Genomic DNA, 18,964 nt, shown 5'->3' with positions numbered 1-18,964 from the left:
AAAGAAAGGTAGTAAGTTGTATAAAAAAGTTATTTCAGATGTGCACGTTTCACTAATAGAGGAACCAAACTCAAAGTTTTTAGGCCATGTAAGACCTAAATCTAGCACCGGAAAAGACATAGCAGACAGTATACTGGAATTTCTTCAAGATAGAGAACACAACAAACAACTTTTGAACTTTACTGCTGTGGGTGTGATGGAACCGTTGTAAACACTGGGTATAGTAATGGTGTGATTTCTTTGATGGAAAAGGAAATAGGAAGACCTTTACAATGGTTAATCTGTTTGTTCCATTGTAATGAGCTACCATTGCAACATCTTTTTTTTGTCATTTAGATGGTAAAGCGAAAGGACCCAATGAGTTTAAAGGCGAAATAGGTCAGCAGCTAGAAAACTGTGCTAATCTTCCTGTGATTACTTTCTTGCCAGTTAAAAATAACCTTCCTCTTCTGGAAGACAAAAATAATTTAAGTACAGATCAAAAATATTTATTAGATCGCTGTATCAAGTGGAAATTGCACACTAGATTTATCTTTAAGAAACCCTGGAAAACTTGCTCACTCCAGGTGGTTGCTTGCTTCGATTGTATGTGGCAACTAAAAATCTTAAGACTCTGGCTGAGTACATTGTGAAAGTGTATGTGCCTGTGTGGTTTAATATTAAGTTAAAACCATCATGTGCGTATGGTTCCAAACATCTGTTTAATCTTATCTCATATTCACGCTATCTCTCTCTCTGACGATTTCAAGAAAGTTATTGACCCGATTATTCAAAGAAATGGATACTTTGCTGCTCCGGAAAATATCCTTTCATCCATGCTAAGTGATGAATGTAAAATTCAAAGAGAACTTAGTTTATAACGTGTTTTAAAAGCAAGAACAGAAAGTAGAGACATAGTTAGGAAGTTCAAAAGATAATTAAGAAATAAAGATTTTCATAGTCTGAAAATGACCTAACTGAGCCTCCCTTGTTAAAACATGCTTCAAGTGACTCTTTCAATGACTATACTGAAGGCATCTGAAGTTGAACCAAATAATATAGTGAACTCGGTTATCGACTTTCTCCGGCTTCCTTGTCACACTCAAGCGGTGGAAAGAGCTGTAAAACTGGTGACCAAATCGGCCCAAAATGTTTGGTTCAGTCGCAAGAGAAGGATACATAAGAGTAAAAATTGACTTACGAGTGAATATACCAAAATTTAATTTTAAAAAAAAACCCGGTTAAATGTGGCAATGAAATAGAAAAAAAAGACTATGAGCTGTAATATTTGTAATTGTTAAGGATACAAAAGTAAGAAACAAAATTTAACATTCAATATAATTTTTTAATATTATATTTTGTAATTAAGAATTTTTCCAGTTATAGTTATGTATGTATTTAAAACCATCTTTTGTAACATCATATCCACGAAAAATTCATAAAATTCTTTTTATCAAAGTGTATAAATTTTGAATTTTTTACAAAGTTTAAGTTTTTTGCGGCACCTCAAGATGTTATAGTACTGCAACCAAATTAATTTTTTTTTGAAACTAAAGACACCTTTTCCTCTCTATTACCAAACTGAAATTAAAAAAAATAAATTTAAACGCCCATTTTAAAAATTGTCAATTTTTCAATTTTTAAAAAATTTTAAGCTCCTTGCGGCACCTCAAGATGTTGTAATATTGCAACCAAATTAATTTTTTTTTTGAAACTAAAGACACCTTTTCCTCTCTATTACCAAACTGAAATTAAAAAAAAAAAAAAAATTTAAACGCCCATTTTAAAAATTGTCAATTTTTAAAAAATTTTAAGCTCCTTGCGGCACCTCAAGATGTTGTAATATTGCAACTAAATTTTAAATTATTCTTATGAACATAAAAGACAACTCTTCCCTACTATTACCAAACTAAAATCGAAAAAAAAAAAAAAAAAAAAATTAAGGCCGTTTTTGTTCTATCCTACCGTACAGGTAGCGTTTCCCGAAAAGACACGTTGGAAGGATTGGTCCGGGTGGGCCCACACCTTGGCCGTCACGCTCACCAGATTTCTCCTTGGGGCCATTTGAAAAGTCTTGACTACGAAAGCACTATCGTCTCTGACGAGGATCTAGTTGCCCCGAATCTCTGTTGCTGCCGGCACCATGCGAAAAATGCCAGATGTGGTTGAAAATGTGTGTTCCTCATTACGTTGCAGGTGTAACGCCTGCATTACAGCAGCCAGCTTCTACAATTTTGCCATACAAGTTGTCTATAAAACAATTCTCTCCAATAACTAATCTACTATATTCCTCTATCCGTTTCGTTCTTTCATGTAATAGTTCTTAGCGGTTCACTGCTTGCTCTCCGTCCATGCACTTTAAGATGAAAATTGCTTGATTAGATGTTTCCTATCACCCCTTAAATTTTTGCCTACAAGTTTTGAAACACTCTGTACATTCTTTTCCAATTTTATTTCAAGTCTTATTTCCTTTGGCCTTTGTTTCTTTGATGTGAAATCCTTCATATTAAATTTTGAAATAGCATTTAAGTAGATAATAAATATCTAATGAAATTATTTTTGATGAATTTATATTAATTTCTAAATAATTCATGCATTAAAAAGTATTACATAATTTGAAAACATTCGTTTTTCTGCGTGTGCAGTTGTATTAAATAAAAAAATTTCTTCTTAATTTGTGCGACTGTGACGTATCTAGTAATTAAGTTGTTATAAATTGTTCCTTAATCCAGCAACTTTATTTATGCAAATTTTTATTTCCTATAACTTTTCGATTAACCATTGTTAGGATCGAATGCCTGGTTTCTAAGTAATTGAAGAAAAAGTGAAAAAAAAAAAAAAAAAAAAAGACTAATTTCATTTTACTTTTTTCCATCTAAAGGTCGAATTTCCCTTCTCAGTAGAGAGAAATCGTTTGTCAGTAACAGTGAAACCTTATTGGAAGTGATTAAAGCTATAAAACATTAGCAATAATTTTTTCCTAGTTGAAAATATCCCATCATTTGCCTATGCCCAAATTATTACTTTCTACTCCCCCGAAAAATGCGAAGTGTACAGCAAAATGTTGGGAAGTTTTGACATATCATTTAAAACGACAGAAATAAATTATCTGTGGCTGGTGGTGGTGACAATCTTAACTTAAAATTTTCCCCAAAAAACACCTATTTTAAGCTGAAGTAACTTGACAAATAAGGACATACTTTTCCTTGATATTTTACTTGTTGGTAATCAGTTTAAACAAAATTTTCGCAAAATAAATAAAATAAAATAATCTGGTTTAGAGATAAAGCGTTACATCTCGAACGATTTTGAGATGGGAGAGGTGGAACTTATCGCATTCTAAATATCGTAGTATGCGTAATCTGATAGTCACATAATTGTTTAAAACCGGTTTGAACTGGTTTTTCACGAAAAAAAAATCTGGTCTCGACAAAAAAGTTTTGGAACTCCATTGATTTTAAGATAGTCGAAAACCATAGGTTTTCTAAATATTGCTAATTACGAAATATGAGTTATGTGAGAACATGAGGTTTTTCTGTCCGATTGATACCAGGTGATTTTAAAAAATAATGGTCTCACACAATAACGTAAAATTTGCAATAGAAGGATTTTTTTAATAGTCTGTATTTTGAATTATAAATTGTCTGAAAATTCATTTCAATAGAATGGTAGTTACACTGCTATAATGAAAAGGAAGCAATGAATTTTCTTTAAACTGAGGAAATTAATCTCAGAGTGTTTCCATGGATAGAATTGAAAGAACAGCAGAAACAGCAGTCTCGTAACTCATAAAATCAGTGCTATTCATAATTCCCTTTATTGATATTATCAGAACAGTTGAATAATAATTATGACCATAACAACTATTTTCTGAAATTTAAGAAAATTTTTATATTTGTATGAATTAATTTGTGATTTCAATGTATCCCATTATTTCTTCAAACTAATTGGAATTCAAAATATTAAGATTTTTTTTTTTTTGGATTCTCTGTACATGAAATAGAAAATCCAATAAAGGCCGAAAATTTAAAAAAAAAAAAAAAAAAAAAATTAACCTTATATCTAAAATTTATATGTATTATTTATGCGGTAAAGTACCAAGAGTAAAATATCCATTATTTATCAGAAATCTTCTGAAAGAACGTTAAATTAAATTTTTCTACAACTATATAATAATCAAACACCACCAGCAAAACGAAACACAAAACGTATCATTACATCCTAAATTTTAAACTTTATCTTCGAATTTTTTTAGAAAAATGCACAAGAACTATTCAATACAAAATGGATTAATATAAGATGCACAGTTGAAGCAAGAAACCCTGTTATATAAATTCCACAAATGACACTCTTCCATACGAAATACTTCTGCATATTAGATTTTAAATTTCTAAAAATAAATCACAGTTTTGAAACTTCAAGAAGTTGCAAAATGTCACAGATGAAAACTTATAGAAGTTATAGCCACACACAAAAGTCAGAGGGAAGTACTTTAATTTACAATACTTTTCAATAAAATACAAATTTTTATTGGAAGCATTTTAACGCATGCGTATAAAATATATTCACATGAATTAGTTAATCCGGAGCTACAACAAACAGCAGGTGTTTATTCCCCTCTTATCAACTGACGTTGACAAAACTTAAAAAGCATGATGTTGGAGAAACTGAAAGGTTATGGGATGAGATATCGTATTGTTTTGATAATATTCGTAATTTTGGAGGAGCTTCTAATGAACATTTATAACTATATTGTTTCAATTTTCAACTGCTATTTGTAATTTCGGATGAACGAGGTTATACTTTTCTTTCTTTTCTTCAATAGCCCTGCAAAGTTCGAATATTAGTTTAGGCACAAATATTTCCCTGTATAATAACTTCGCAATACAAAATGGAGATCTACAAGATATTTCAACATATTTTAGTAAAATAATAAGCCTTTTTGGTCCTTGTTTTTTGAAATGTTAACTTAAAAAATCATTACGAAATCTTTACAATCATTGTAAAATCATTACGATGAGTTTTTAAGATGAGGTGAAGTTTTCCCATTAATAAGCACTTTATTGAACTTCAGAGGCATATAATTCATTCATTTTCTAAGATATGCTTCAGCAAATGTTTCCTTAAAGAAATGGAATGAGAATATCTTATATTGCAGAAGTCACATGCATACGGCTTTTCTTTCGTATGCGTTCGTAAATGTACTTTTAAACCCGATATATCAGAAAAGGCTTTTTTACATACGTCACAAGTATGCGATTTCATTTTCGTATGCGTCAGTAAATGTTTCTTTAAATCAACAGGCCACAGAAACGCTTTCTTGCAAGTGTCACATGTATATGGTTTCTCTTTTGTGTGCGTAAATAAATGTCTTTTCAAACTCGAATTCTGAGAAAAAGCTGTATTACAAATGTCACATATATAGGATTTTTCTTTCGTATGCGTAAGTAAATGTCTTTTGAAATTCCCCATATCAGAAAAGGTTTTGTTACAAAATTCACATGCATACGGTTTCTCTCCCGTATGCATACGTAAATGTCTTTTGAAACTCCCCTTATTCGAAAAGGGCTTGTAACAAATGTCACACGCATATGGTTTCTCTAGCGTATGTGTACGCAAATGACTTTTGAAATTCCCCTTATCCGAAAATAGTTTGTTACAAAATTCACATGCATACGGTTTCTCTCCTGTATGCGTACGTAAATGTCTTGTTAAACTCCACTTCTCCGAAAAGGGTTTGTTACAAATGTCACATATAAATGGTTTCTCTTGAGAGTGCAGACGCAAATGATTTTTGAAATTTCCCTTATCCGAAAAGGATTTGTTACAAAATTCACATGTATATGGTTTTTCCCCCGTATGCAAACGTAAATGTTTTGTGAAACCCCCCTTATTCGAAAAGGGTTTGTAACAAATGTCACATGTATATGGTTTCTCTCCCGTATGCGTACGTAAATGTCTTTTGAAATTTCCTGTATTCGAAAACGGTTTGTTACAAACGTCACAAGTATATGGTGTCTCTTGCGTATGCAGACGCACATGTACTTTTAAATGTCCGTTCTGAGAAAAGATTTTCTTGCAAAACTCGCATGTAAACATTTTCTCTTCTGTATGTGTCTATGTATTTAAATGACTTTTTAAATTCCAAATCACAGAAAAGACTTTGCTGCAAAATTTGCAAGCGTCAGATTCTTCATTCGTTTGCGACATTAAATGAATTTTTAAATGTAACCATTCAAAAACTGCTTTACTACAAATGTCACATGCTTGTGGTTTCTTAATAGTAAGAAAAAGGAAACATTTCTTTAAATTCGGAAATATCTCAAAATTTGCAAGCATATGCTTTCTACATTAAGTGCTCAATGGTAAAATTGCGTTTTTAAAGTCCTTCTTTCTGCATGTCAGTAGCACGAGACATCTCTTTAATTCCAGTTTGCAAGTAAAATTTTCACGACGAACATAATTTAAATGTTTTTGACCATATTTCGAAAAATGAAGTTTCTTCATTAAGTGAATCATAAGGGAGAACTTTGAATGTAATATTTGGAAAGATGTTTTATAACAGGAGTCATAAGAATAAAATTCCTCTTTTTTTGTATGTAAGTAACAATACTCATACATTTGCAATTATAAGTAATAAAAATTATAGCACGATTATAAATTTCTAAAAAGATGTATTGGAGAATTTATTATTTCATGATTCCATCTAGATATGTTCCATGATGAAGTTGTGATTGTGGGTCTTTGAAAAGTGAAGCCTTTCTTATTGTTGCCACTTTTATTAAGAAAAGATGTGATGATATATCAGCTTTCCTCATTAGCATCTCATTAAGTTAATCTTGGAACCTAAAAGAAAAAAAAAATTAATGCAGTGTTACAATCAGAGCTACTGAAAACGGCAAAAATAATCAAATTAATTAGTCATCATTAGTAATTAATTAGTCAAATTATTAATTAATTAGTCATTTGCTTATATATAAAATATATTTCTGAAGAAGTACATGGCTGTTCGGTTTGATTCAGGAATATCAACAAAAATTTTGAAAAAAAAAAAAAAAAAAAAAAAGAATTTCACTGGAACGAGCATAATTCGTTCTCGAATCTTACTCGTAATGCGACTCGTTGAATGAAACGATTTTTTTCCCACAGAAATCTATATAAAATAGAACAATGAGTTCCCTTCTGAAAAAAAAAAAATATTCAAATAAATCTATAGTAAGATAATTTATTACTGATGATATATGTCTTTTATTACAAGAAAATTGTCTAAACACATTTTTCTTTACGTACGCTTCAAATCTGATAAAAATGAGATATAGCATAACCAGAAAATGAATTTGTAGCGCACTCAGCTATGGCCGTATTAGGATGACGCTTCTAGTATGATTCTATAAATTTCTCATGCTTTCAACATTTCCCTAATTTCACTGGAATGTTGTTGCTGTGTTGCAGGTAAATTATTTCCTCCTCACAAAAATAAATCTCAACTGGCTTTTTGCTGCGACACAGAATACACCTCCATAAGTTCTTCAATAATTTTGAATATGTTCGTTCCCTATCTCATCGATGTCATTGCTATTCGCCTCTAACCTCTTAATCTTACCAGCTACAAAAATTTCGTCGATTAAGGCTTCCCAGGCACGTGCTCGAACCTCTCGTAGTCGCGTTCGACAACACTTTCTGGTCAAAACCTATTCCCTTCAAACAAGCAATCATACAAGCTGATACAACCCAATGTAGCATACGACGCCATAGTGTCTTCTTGTCACTCAGTTTTGAGAACATCGCTCAGTTAAGCCAGTTACTTTTTAACATTTTCCTTCGCTCCTTATGATAACTTCTCGTCAAGAAACATTAATTTATTTTTTTAAAAAAAAATTTTAGTATGAGATACAAAGGTAATAGTTATTTGTTTCAAAAATTATGACAACACAATTCAAATACAGGGGAAGGCCGGATGATTGAAAATACTTCACAAATCAATAATTTGCCAACGAAACAGAGATATTTGACATTAAACTGGAAATGTTAGAATAAGGAAAGTAAATACATCCATAAGAACACTTGGCAATGCAAATAGTGAAAAGAAATAATATATAAGCTATAAAATATGCGGCTTTTAATAGCCTGTAAATGTTTAATATACTTTCGAGAATTCTAATCTTGAAGATTATTAGCCAAAGGCAAAGTTCTACCGAATTGTCTAGAACTCCAAAGGTCGCACATGCGCAGCAACAGATGGTGAAATTCCATTTTGCGTAAAGAATAATATATATCTACAGAGTAGTAAAAAAAGTAGAACAAAGGTTTTTATTTCCTTCATTACTGAAATCAGAAATATACATTCAATTGCTTAGTGCCACCAAACAAAATATCCAAATGTACGGAAATACTTTTTCTTTCTTAGAAAAGGATAGTAAAAAGTTTTAAAAATTAAATTTGTACTATTCCTGCATCATACTGGCAGAGTAATGATAGAGCATTTTGATTAGTTAGCTGCACTTAAAGTGACGAAATTAATTGGCGAAAGCTGCCCAGATGTTGAGATTGAAGGCTCCGTCTACGTTTAATGAATATTTCACAAATTGGTAAGGAGGCAGCAGTTGATCATTGACGACATCATCTAGGGGTGGTAAGCATTCCTAGGAAATAAAAATGCTCAAAATATTGTGAATGGGGAAACTCGTCAAGAATTATCCCCATACAAAATGTAAAAGATGCAATATTTGTGAAATTTATCTCGCAATTTATGCAATATTTTTAAAATTTATTTTCTTTACATTTTTTTTTAAATTTTCGAAATGAATTTAATGATTGTGAATGCCAGAAAAAAATGATTGATTTGCCTTATTATTATAACTTTACATAGTTATTATTATTTTTTTTATTGAAAGAATTGATTTTCTGCAAAAGCTTACGCTTCAAGCATTTTGCATCCAAAAAATCAAGAAATTGAAGGAAAAAAATCAATTATTCAGAATTACTAATTTTTTTATATATATAGAGGCTTTTTTTTTGTTGTTGTTGTTTCTAATTGCACTTGCCATTGACAATATTCCTAAAGTGATGAATTTTGCAAAGCAGTTTCTCCAAAGCTAAGGAGATTTTAACATCCATTTTTCATCAGTCATTACACTGTATTGAAATGAATATCTTGCATAATATTTGTTGTAGTTGGTTTTTGTAATATTTAAAGGATCAAAATCAGATCGCTCCAAATAAGTTAATCAAATTCTGTGGTAAAATGAAATGAATAACGGAAGAAGAAAAATGACTAAATAGTATTGTAATAGCAATTAACTTTAACTAATGTCAAATATAAACATTGGATTATTTTTCTTTTCACAATAGAAATGGACAAAGGGCATCCTCTAATATCTGATGTCTCAGTCTTCTCATTTTTTTTATAGAGCAATTAATAACTAGTTGACGGGTGAAAGGAGAATGATTGTGGTATAATACAAATAACCGTCTGTATAAACAGTGAGTGCGACCAGAATTACCATCTATTATCTATTCACAATGAATATACATTAAAAAACATCGAATAAGTTGATTGCAAAATCATATCATTAGCGGACATTTTTTTTATTATGTGAGAACGTGATGTTTTGGTTTGAAGTAGAACATCCTCCACTAGGTCTAAGTAGTGGGTGTATGGTATAATACAACCAACAGGCCTCAATAACAAATGACGACTTTCCTTAACACGAAGACGCAGACAACAAATACACATCCGAGACGCATACAAGCAATACACAGCAACACACTTAGTGCAAACAGCTGCCTACAAGTAGACAGCTAACAACAATCAAAACATACAAAGTGGCCAGACAGAATTCAGCAGGAGAAGGGAATCTACGTAGGTATTCTCTTCGGTCTCTTCAAACGCCTGCAATTCTCCCCTGTCTCCTCGCTTTAGCTGTATCTAACTGCCGGTTCACTACAACATGACTGGCTACTCCTCACACGACTCGATGCTGTTTTTATAATAATCTCCAGGACTCGGCACACAGCTCAATTCTCCAATCGTTTGAATTCCACTCAATGACTGCGCTTCATAGGACTGATCCAACTAATTGGCTGTTGACTCGCTAAGCGACTCTAAGCCTCTTGACGACTCTATACACGATTGTCCTCAGCTTAGACTACCGACCTTTTGTAGTTTCCGGAGCACAACAGAGAAGGTTCTGGAACAATCTCTATTACCAGAAATCTTGAAGATTCCAGTATTATCTATTTTGTCGCGAAGTGGCCAAATGATTCGGCATCCGATGAGCATCCAACAGAGCTGATCGTAAAACGGTCTTTCCAGTGATTGTACTAACCGTGATGGGAAGTAACATTACAGATTCTGAAGATTTAGTCTGAATAAATATTTAAAATTTCAGTAAGCAAATTATTAATGAAAGAAAAAAAATGTATTTATCATTCTGATATATACATTAAGATGTTTTATATATAGCATACAATCATTCAATTTTATAGAGAGAGTACTACAAATGAAAAAATTAATTTCAAGAGTTAGTCAATATTCAGTCATCTTTCAGACTTCTCTGAAGCCAAAAATAATTTTTAAAATGAGATAACTCTAACTGGACTAGATTTCTCAAAACTGCTGATGCCAGATAGATGAAATTTGATATGGGGCCTTTGAACATAGTAAATTTTGATTTCAATCATATTTGGCAAATATTTGTCCGTGGAAAGTCTGTCCATCTGTCCACGGCAATGCTAACAAGATAATTCAAAAATCCAGAATTAGATGGATGATATTAACACTTTGTTGACCGGCAATTTCATACAAAAATTTATTTTGTTGACCGGCCATTTCGCACAAAAATGTATGCATGGCACCCGCTATTTGATATAGAAAATATCTCATGTCACCGGGGCAAAAAATGTAATTGAAAAAAATTCGAAGTGATTTTCAAAACATTTTATTTGCACAAAACAATAGTAAAACTAATAATAATAATAACAATAATAATAATAATAACTAATAATTTTTTTTGTATGGTAAAAATTAAAGCATTCACCGACGTGTAAAGGTACACAACATGTCTTACAAATATATCTCGTTTCGCTGCGCTTTCCTTTTGAAGAGCATACTCGACACTTTCTTGTTGGATTTGTTTTAGATGCAGTAATTATTGGTTCTAAAACGTGGTCCAGAAGTTTTCCTGAAAGCCTAGATACAGGATCTTTGTGTGGAGCTCTTTTAGATGCATGAGAAGTATTTGCTGGTTGTGTGTTGCTTTCAATTGATTCTGAAGATAACCATATCCTAGCTACTTCTAAGAGAAATTTTTTGTATCTTATTTTATTTTGGCACTTCTTCGAATAAATCACGAAAGCATTAAATAGAAGGCAATTGATAAAAAAAAATGCTGTTTTTTTGGACCATTTGATGCTTTTTCGCAGTATGCTGCTGTTTGCCAAATATTGATCTGCACGATCGACTCCTTTCATATATTTATTGTATTCAATTATACATGAAGGTTTTATTTTATCGTTTATATAATTTTTATTTCGATTTCCAGTTGTTATCATAGACGCATCATGAATTGTTGAAATCATTCGCACTAACCTTTTATCCTTCCATGTGAGGAGCAGAATCGGTCCTTTTCTTAAAAATGTCATTTGCCTTCTCTGAAGATTTTTGGATTTTTCTATAAGTAATTTTGGCAAGCCACGGTTTTCGCGAATGGTACCACATACACGTATTTTATTTTCAAGTAAAATACTAGCTGTTGAAACGTTGTTGTAATAATTATCTTGATACACGTGATGATTAAATCCAAAATACGGTTGCAAAATTGACAATATTGTTTCTTCAAGTTTTTTCCCGACACCAGAATAAACTTCAAAGTTGCAAATGTACCCTGACTCACTTTCACAAACCATTCTCACTAAAATTCCGTATTTTGTAATTTTTGCAGGATTATATGTTTTGAATTTTAGACGTCCTCTCCATGGTATCATTGCTTCGTCTAATGATAATTGCTGCTTCGGTACATACATCGATTGACTTTTGGAAATAACGAAGTCTAAGAGAGGTCTAATTTTATAAAGCCTATCTGTACTAAGTACATTTTCAACGTTATCACTGAGGTGGAAAAATGTGAAGATCTGTTCAAACCTCATCCTGCTCATTGTTTTAGGGAATATTGGTATTTCCACCAAAGGGTCAGTTGACCAATAATCTCTCCAGCAAGTTTTTTTCGTTTGTCCCATCAATACCAACAATCCAAGAAACTTTTTCATATCGTTCGTTGTTACTTCCTTCCACTGTAAAGTTTTGGCTGAATTTTTATGCAAATCTTTCATTTGGGTGTGATATAGATTTGTTTGAGAAACAACTAAATTGAAAAATTCTTCATCAAAAAACGAATCGATTACATCAACGATGCTTGGTGGATCACATTCGAACTTCGGTACTCTCGAATTTCTCGAATAATCTTCCAAAGAAGGAACAATATCAATATCATTCCACTCTTCATCACTATCTGCTTCACTATCGGAAAGAATTCTTCTTTGTCGTTTTGATGGTCTAATGTCTGAATCATCACTATCAGAATCACTGAACTCGAAATCACTCGGACAATCCGACAAAACATCCGCATATAACTCGCTAAAAAGTTCTTCCGACATGGTTCAAATGTTTTAAATTTTTACAATGCAATGGAAACAGAAATCAGAAAAGTAATTTTGATTTTGAAAAGCCAACATGACAAAATTTTGCATTGCAAGTTTTTGAAAAAATATTTGCATTTCATGAACTTAGAAAAAAATATCAAAGTGCAAAGACGAGTTATCTCGTCACCGGTCAACAACGTTCGGGCATGAAAAGACGAGTTATCTCGTCACCGGTCAACAAAGTGTTAAAAAAATTATTTTTTTAACAATCTAAATTTCAATTCGGTCTGACAGTTTATATACTTGTAAATATGAAAACTTAATGTATGAAAAATTATGTTTTAACTATAATAAATATTTAAATGTGATATTAAAATTATTTTCATTTTCATAACTACTTCACTTCTTAAGCATTTGCTTTCTGCTAAATAACTTTCCTTAGCAACTTAAAAACAAATCATTCATACTTGAAAAACTCAATAAATCAATCATATATCAAATATAAAATGAATGCAAATATATAAAAAATATTTTCATTACAAATTCACTGTTCCTTTAAACAAAAGATTTTATTTATATAAAAAGATGTTAATAATTTTGTTAATGATAAAGTTGAAAATTATTTACAGTTGATAAAGAATATAACTTACTCAAGAAATGATTCAGCAGTTGCATTCTTTTACATAAAGCTTTTAAGTGCAATCTTTTCAGTAATGTATCAGTAAGCAACAGGTCTGGAAATAATAATAACAATAATAAATAAAATATGAATTAAAAAAGAAAATCACATAAAGAAATTATGTAGCTCATTTAGAAAGAACCCAATAATGACATGATTTGTCAAACTGAACATTGCTAAACTAATATACACATATTAAGAGATAATTAAGGAGAAATATACAGAACAAATATTTATACTTTGTCTCTATTTCTAAACAAATATTTTCAAGTAGCTTCATTCAATCATATCGAGACAATTGTTTCAAGAAGGCAAGTACCTTTGCCTTCTAGAAGTTCTTCCAAAATATTTTAGAATGTATGTATTTTAATATTTTTAATGATTTAAATAGTTCTTCATATTTGCAATATGCTCTAAGGAATCTAAAGCACCAGCTAAGCAAAGTTAAAGGTAAAAAAATTAAATTTACAATAAAATAGAAAAGTTCAAAGCCAAATCAATAATTAAAAGAATTCTTTACTTATTCGTTTAATGAGCAAGATCTGCAGGATTTTTATGAGATTTTCAATAATACAAACAATTTTTTTAGACATGATGAATACTATCATTCTTTATTTCTATTTCCCACAATGGCTTAGGTTTCAAGAATATATTGTTGTTAACATAAATCATTACTCTAATTTGAGAAGCACTATTCATATACATATTCTTGCACATTTTTCAAAAGAATTCTCAGCATAGTGTTTATACGTTCCAGATATTTCAGTATTCAGATTTCCCTAGAATTAGAATGTTCGATATAATATCTAATTCATTTCTCAAACATTTGTTCAATTTATGTATGGTACATACATTAAATTTGTTTTTCATTCTCTTATCAAGAATTTTTTTTATTTAAGCTTAAAAGATTAGATAAAGCATCTGCTGCAGATGTAATTGCACTAATTATTTTGAAACACAATTTAAATAACAGTTAGGAACTACACTTTTTTGAATTTATAAACATCTAGGCATTTTAGATTTTAATGAAATTTAAATATTTTAATTTCATTAAGACATTATGACAGTAAGTGGCAACCTTTTCACAGCTCTCGCATCAGTCCATGCTTTAATGTAGAGATGTTGAGAAATGATGTAGTATAAATAATTTATGCACTATTTAATTATTGAAGGATTCAATTTAATATTAATAACTAACGGCTGGCAATTTATCAATACACGAAATTATCAATTGTATCTATAGTACTTCAGATTATTTATGTATTGAGAAATGGACTAATTGAATTAAACCTTCAAAGCTACATACACAATTAAATGCAATAATAGTACCTTATAAAATCAACATATTACTAGAATCATTTGTCAATGTTAGTCCAATATTATTTGCAAAATTTCTGATCTTAGCAGGCAATCAATATACATAATATATTAAACTATGGTACTTATTGATTAACAGTGGAACAGTCAAAACTCGTCAAATAAAGCACCAACCTATGTGGGTACTTCTAAATAATGAGAAGAAAAAAGCATCTGTTTACACAGTTTATACAAAGTTTCCAAAAAGAAAATCATATTTACGTCAACAAATCACCAATCTTTCAATATTAATTAATAAGTACATAAACTATTTTGTTATACTGATTATTAAACAAAGTTCCAATTCTTTGAAATTATGAAATGCTTACTCGCTATTTTCTAACTACATCTGTTAATATTTCTCAAAACCTCTTTTTAATAGCAACTGTTGCTTGAGATTAAGTCTGTGAATTCAGTTTGCCTTATAACAGGGTATATTTAGAAAATACTACTGAAAGTAGTAAAATCCTCAATTTTATCAGTGAAGTTTTAATAGTACTAGTTTTCCAGAGATTAAAACATTAATCATCTTGATAGCTGAACAAAAATTAAATAAAGATGGCAGGTCCCAGAATGTGAATACAAAATAAATTATGCAATAAGAATGAAATATGCAATTTTCAAAAATTAAATTGTACAAAAAAATATAACCGCTGAATATTTCACTAAAGGGCAACTGGTACAAAATATGAATGGCTCGAATACCCATATCATTCATCTAATTTATTTAAAACATTCTGTGATATACCAACTCCTTGCAGCTGTCTAACAAGTATATCTTGTTGCTCATTGAAAGAATGGGCAATTTCAAGAGATCATAATCACACACATTCACAGTTCAAACTATTTACAATTGTGCTAAATAAAGAAACACTATGAGGTAATATACAGCAATATTTCAGAATATAAAGCAGCATTTATTCCTTTGGTGCACTAATTTGAAAAAAATTTAACATTAAATTTCAACTATACCATATAAAATAATGCTAAAAAAAAAAAAAAAAAAAAAAAACCTTGAAATTCATAACTTATGTTAATAAAATTTCAATAAGGCCATTTAAATTAATGATAATGCATAAAAACAATGTAAGATAAGTTTTATAATTCAAATTTCATATTATAATAGAAGAGATATTTATCATAATCTGAGAAGTCTTCAAAGAATTTATTTACCAAAAGAAAAAGAAAAAAACGTCTTGATATTAATTAGGTTTTATGATAGTCAAAGAAATGTATACAATGTGCAAACTATAATTACAAATTGATTTGCTTTCTGTCAAATTATCATCTTTCAATGTCAGTACATTGGAATACAAGTCATTAACTTCACAAGTAAGTTTCAACTCATTGATGAAAAGTTTAAAAATACTTATATTCATTATAAAATAAATGAAGGGATAATGAAAAAACATTATCTTTCTTAAATATGACACTGAGCTGCAACATTAAGGTATTTAACAAATAAAATACAACTCATAAAAGAAAAAGTACTTTGCTTCATTCATTTTGATTAATGCGTAACTTTTCATGTTTGCTAGAGGTGATAAATTCAAATTACTTCAACTGCATTAAATATTTTTTGATTAATTACAGCAAAATCTTTATCATTTATATGAAAATAAAGCTTTCATGAAAGAAGCAGTATATATTTAAGTAAAATCAAGAAGAATTTAAGAGGTGGGAGAAGCAATAAGAAGTGCAAAATAGAAGGGGTGGGGAAATCTAGTCAATTAAATATCCTTACGTTTTACTGAACCCTTTCTGTATAAATTATTAACAATAAAATTTAAAATTATTTTTTTTCCTGTTTTTTGCTTTTATTTCTTAATCTGAAAAATAAAATAATATAAAGAAATAAATATAACTTTCAGAGGAAAAAAAAATTGGTTTTATAGTCAGATATAAATTTTCCAGCATGGATAATACACATTTCATAATTTAAAAATGCACATTTTTTGCAAATGTACAGTTGTTATATTAAATATCTGTCACATACACATTTATCACATTAAGAATTAAAATCCTTAGAAAATAAGGTGTTAGCTCAAATATAATCCTTATTACTTGATCATGGATTTTTTTCTTTGTATATCATCAGAAAAGAGGGAAAAAAATGTGAAAAGATGGATCATTAAGAGAACTTGCTTTATTAATTTGTGATTTTATTTCTCTAGAATGTAGTATTTAAATGGCCGAAGATATAAATATGTTTTGAAAAATCATAACATCTTTTGCATTAAAAAAATATTGAAAATCAAAATCAATTCATTTTGTAAAAATTAAAAACATAGAATACACCTTAAAATTGACTTGCAAATGGTTATCCTAGAAACAAATAGTTTAATTCTTTACAGAAATAGTAAAATTGGATAGTTAATGATTCTTTCCCTTAATTTTATTTTAGATTTAACATGGTAAGATCAAATTTTTGGTGAAGATTTTGAGAACAAGAAAATACACATTTTTTAGCAAGATTACAAATTATAGAGTTAAAAAAAAAAAAAAAAATGTGTAAGAGAAAGAGAGAAAAAAAAACTTGAAATTAACAGTTTCAAGAAGATTGAATTTTGATGCATTCTATTTCACATATTACGCATTTGATATAGCATTCCAATAAATTTTTTTCTGTTTACAGCATATGTGTAAATATAGTCATAGCAATTGGCAAATATAGTCAAGTTTTATTTATTAGAAAGAGATCTTTGGTGGTTAATTGTTAGCATGCATTTGATACACTAATATTTAATTACAAACAAACTTTTTATTAAAACATGGTTTTTTGAAATTCCTACTTATTAAATAAATCAAAGTTGACACATACACTCATTTGATTATCATTACTAAGCATTGAAAGAATATCCATTTAGAATTGAATAAAAAAACATTTATAGCAATTATAGTTTGATAATAACACTTGATCCAATAATTCTTCAACATTATCGAAACATGGTTGGAAATGCATGCTCGGGTTTTTGAGTTGATTTAAAACTGTAAAATAAATACATAATGAAAAACACTAACATGTATATAAAATTTTTTTTGTATATCTTTTTGCATAAACTTCATGACAACGAATTGTATTGATAGTTGACCTTGTCTCTCATTGCTTCCTACATTGTTATTACATTGAAGTATGCATTATAATTTTATATTTTAAAAGTCCTTTCTTTTTTTTCTTCTTTTTTTTTAAAGGTACTTATTTTGTGCTGAGTATGCAAATTGTTTTGTTAATTTAACAAAAAGTTAAGACTTGTTACATATCAATTATGTAAAAGTAGTATATGACAAATGCAAATGGTTAATTTCTCCTAATGAAAGTAAGCATAAAAGCGAATTTAAAGCAAAAAAAAGAAAGTCACGATTAGCAAATCTGCACAATCTGACCGAGTTAAAGAAAGTAAATGAAACTGTAAAGTTTGCACAATTAAAATGATTATTAAAGAAAATATAGTGATTGATGAAAGCGGCAAAAATTTCTAAAGATAGAATCTTGTAAGATAACGTTCTTTGCAGACTCTGAAAGTAAACTCTGTCCTCATTACAGAGATATCAAGAGAATCTATCACTAGTTAACACAAAAATTTTCATTTTAGAATAACAAAGCAATATTTTGATACATATTTAATATAAAGAATCTTCATCATGAGTAAACAAGAAAATTAGATATATACAATAAGTATTCGCCTTAAATGATAATGAAAGACATTCTTTTCGTACCCATCCATTATCCTGAATGCATAAGCACTTGTTCAGAAAGTATATTTAAGGTCATTATAAACCCAGCCGAAAGTTTAGAGTGGGATTTTAAAAAAATGAATATACTGATATGTTAGAGGATTGATTTATTTTTAAGTTGAAATTTGCGCTGAATGCAAAGTTTACCAAATGAGTCGTGAGTGTAAATAAGCATTAAGCGGAGGAATCACCAGTCTCAAGTCAACCTTTAGGAGCCCAATCACAGCAAAGTTCACATCAACCTGATGCTTTTATAAACTGCGCTGTGATTGTACTCATTTAGGTTGACATGATCTGGCATGATTTTTCCCCAAAAAAATATGGCGAAAGAAAAAAGCGTTTAATATTTTTACTGTGCTGTTTTGAATTAATTATATGTTGTTAATGTTTCCTTCAGCGTTATCATAAATCAACAAACTGCTTACATTCATTTTCACAGTTAATCCTAATAGATACAAAGAGGACTACTGGTAGGAAAACTAACCAGACCGGTGACAAATTTTCCATGTCAATTATCCTGGAATAGGCGTGGCTATGCTTGAGAATTCGTATAATAAGTAAAAGAGACGAAGTTTA

The 18,964-nt window shown here is 29.9% G+C and overlaps 2 protein-coding genes across 3 annotated transcripts; both read right to left on the bottom strand.

Moving 5' to 3' along the window:
- Positions 1 to 4,118: 4,118 nt before the first annotated feature.
- Positions 4,119 to 18,601, bottom strand: LOC129987845 (gastrula zinc finger protein XlCGF8.2DB-like). Of its 2 annotated transcripts, none has more exons than XM_056095807.1 (3): positions 18,371 to 18,601; positions 13,269 to 13,352; positions 4,119 to 6,825 (listed from the first exon to the last, which is right to left on the bottom strand). In XM_056095807.1, the coding sequence occupies exon 3, from the start codon at positions 6,076 to 6,078 to the stop codon at positions 5,065 to 5,067; it is 1,014 nt and encodes a 337-aa protein (XP_055951782.1). In that variant the 5' UTR covers positions 6,079 to 6,825; positions 13,269 to 13,352; positions 18,371 to 18,601; the 3' UTR covers positions 4,119 to 5,064. The 2 variants fall into 2 exon arrangements, with proteins under 2 accessions (XP_055951782.1, XP_055951783.1); XM_056095808.1 differs by lacking the exon at positions 18,371 to 18,601 and adding an exon at positions 16,952 to 16,971.
- Positions 8,496 to 12,633, bottom strand: LOC129987727 (piggyBac transposable element-derived protein 4-like). The gene is made up of 2 exons (XM_056095673.1): positions 11,884 to 12,633; positions 8,496 to 8,621 (listed from the first exon to the last, which is right to left on the bottom strand). Exons 1-2 carry the CDS (start codon positions 12,631 to 12,633, stop codon positions 8,496 to 8,498), a joined length of 876 nt encoding a protein of 291 aa, XP_055951648.1.
- Positions 18,602 to 18,964: the final 363 nt, after the last annotated feature.

This window comes from Argiope bruennichi, chromosome 10, assembly GCF_947563725.1.
Source record: "Argiope bruennichi chromosome 10, qqArgBrue1.1, whole genome shotgun sequence".
Taxonomy (NCBI): domain Eukaryota; kingdom Metazoa; phylum Arthropoda; class Arachnida; order Araneae; family Araneidae; genus Argiope; species Argiope bruennichi.
Note: the sequence above shows the minus strand (reverse complement) of the source record. Positions and strands in the feature narration are given on the sequence as shown.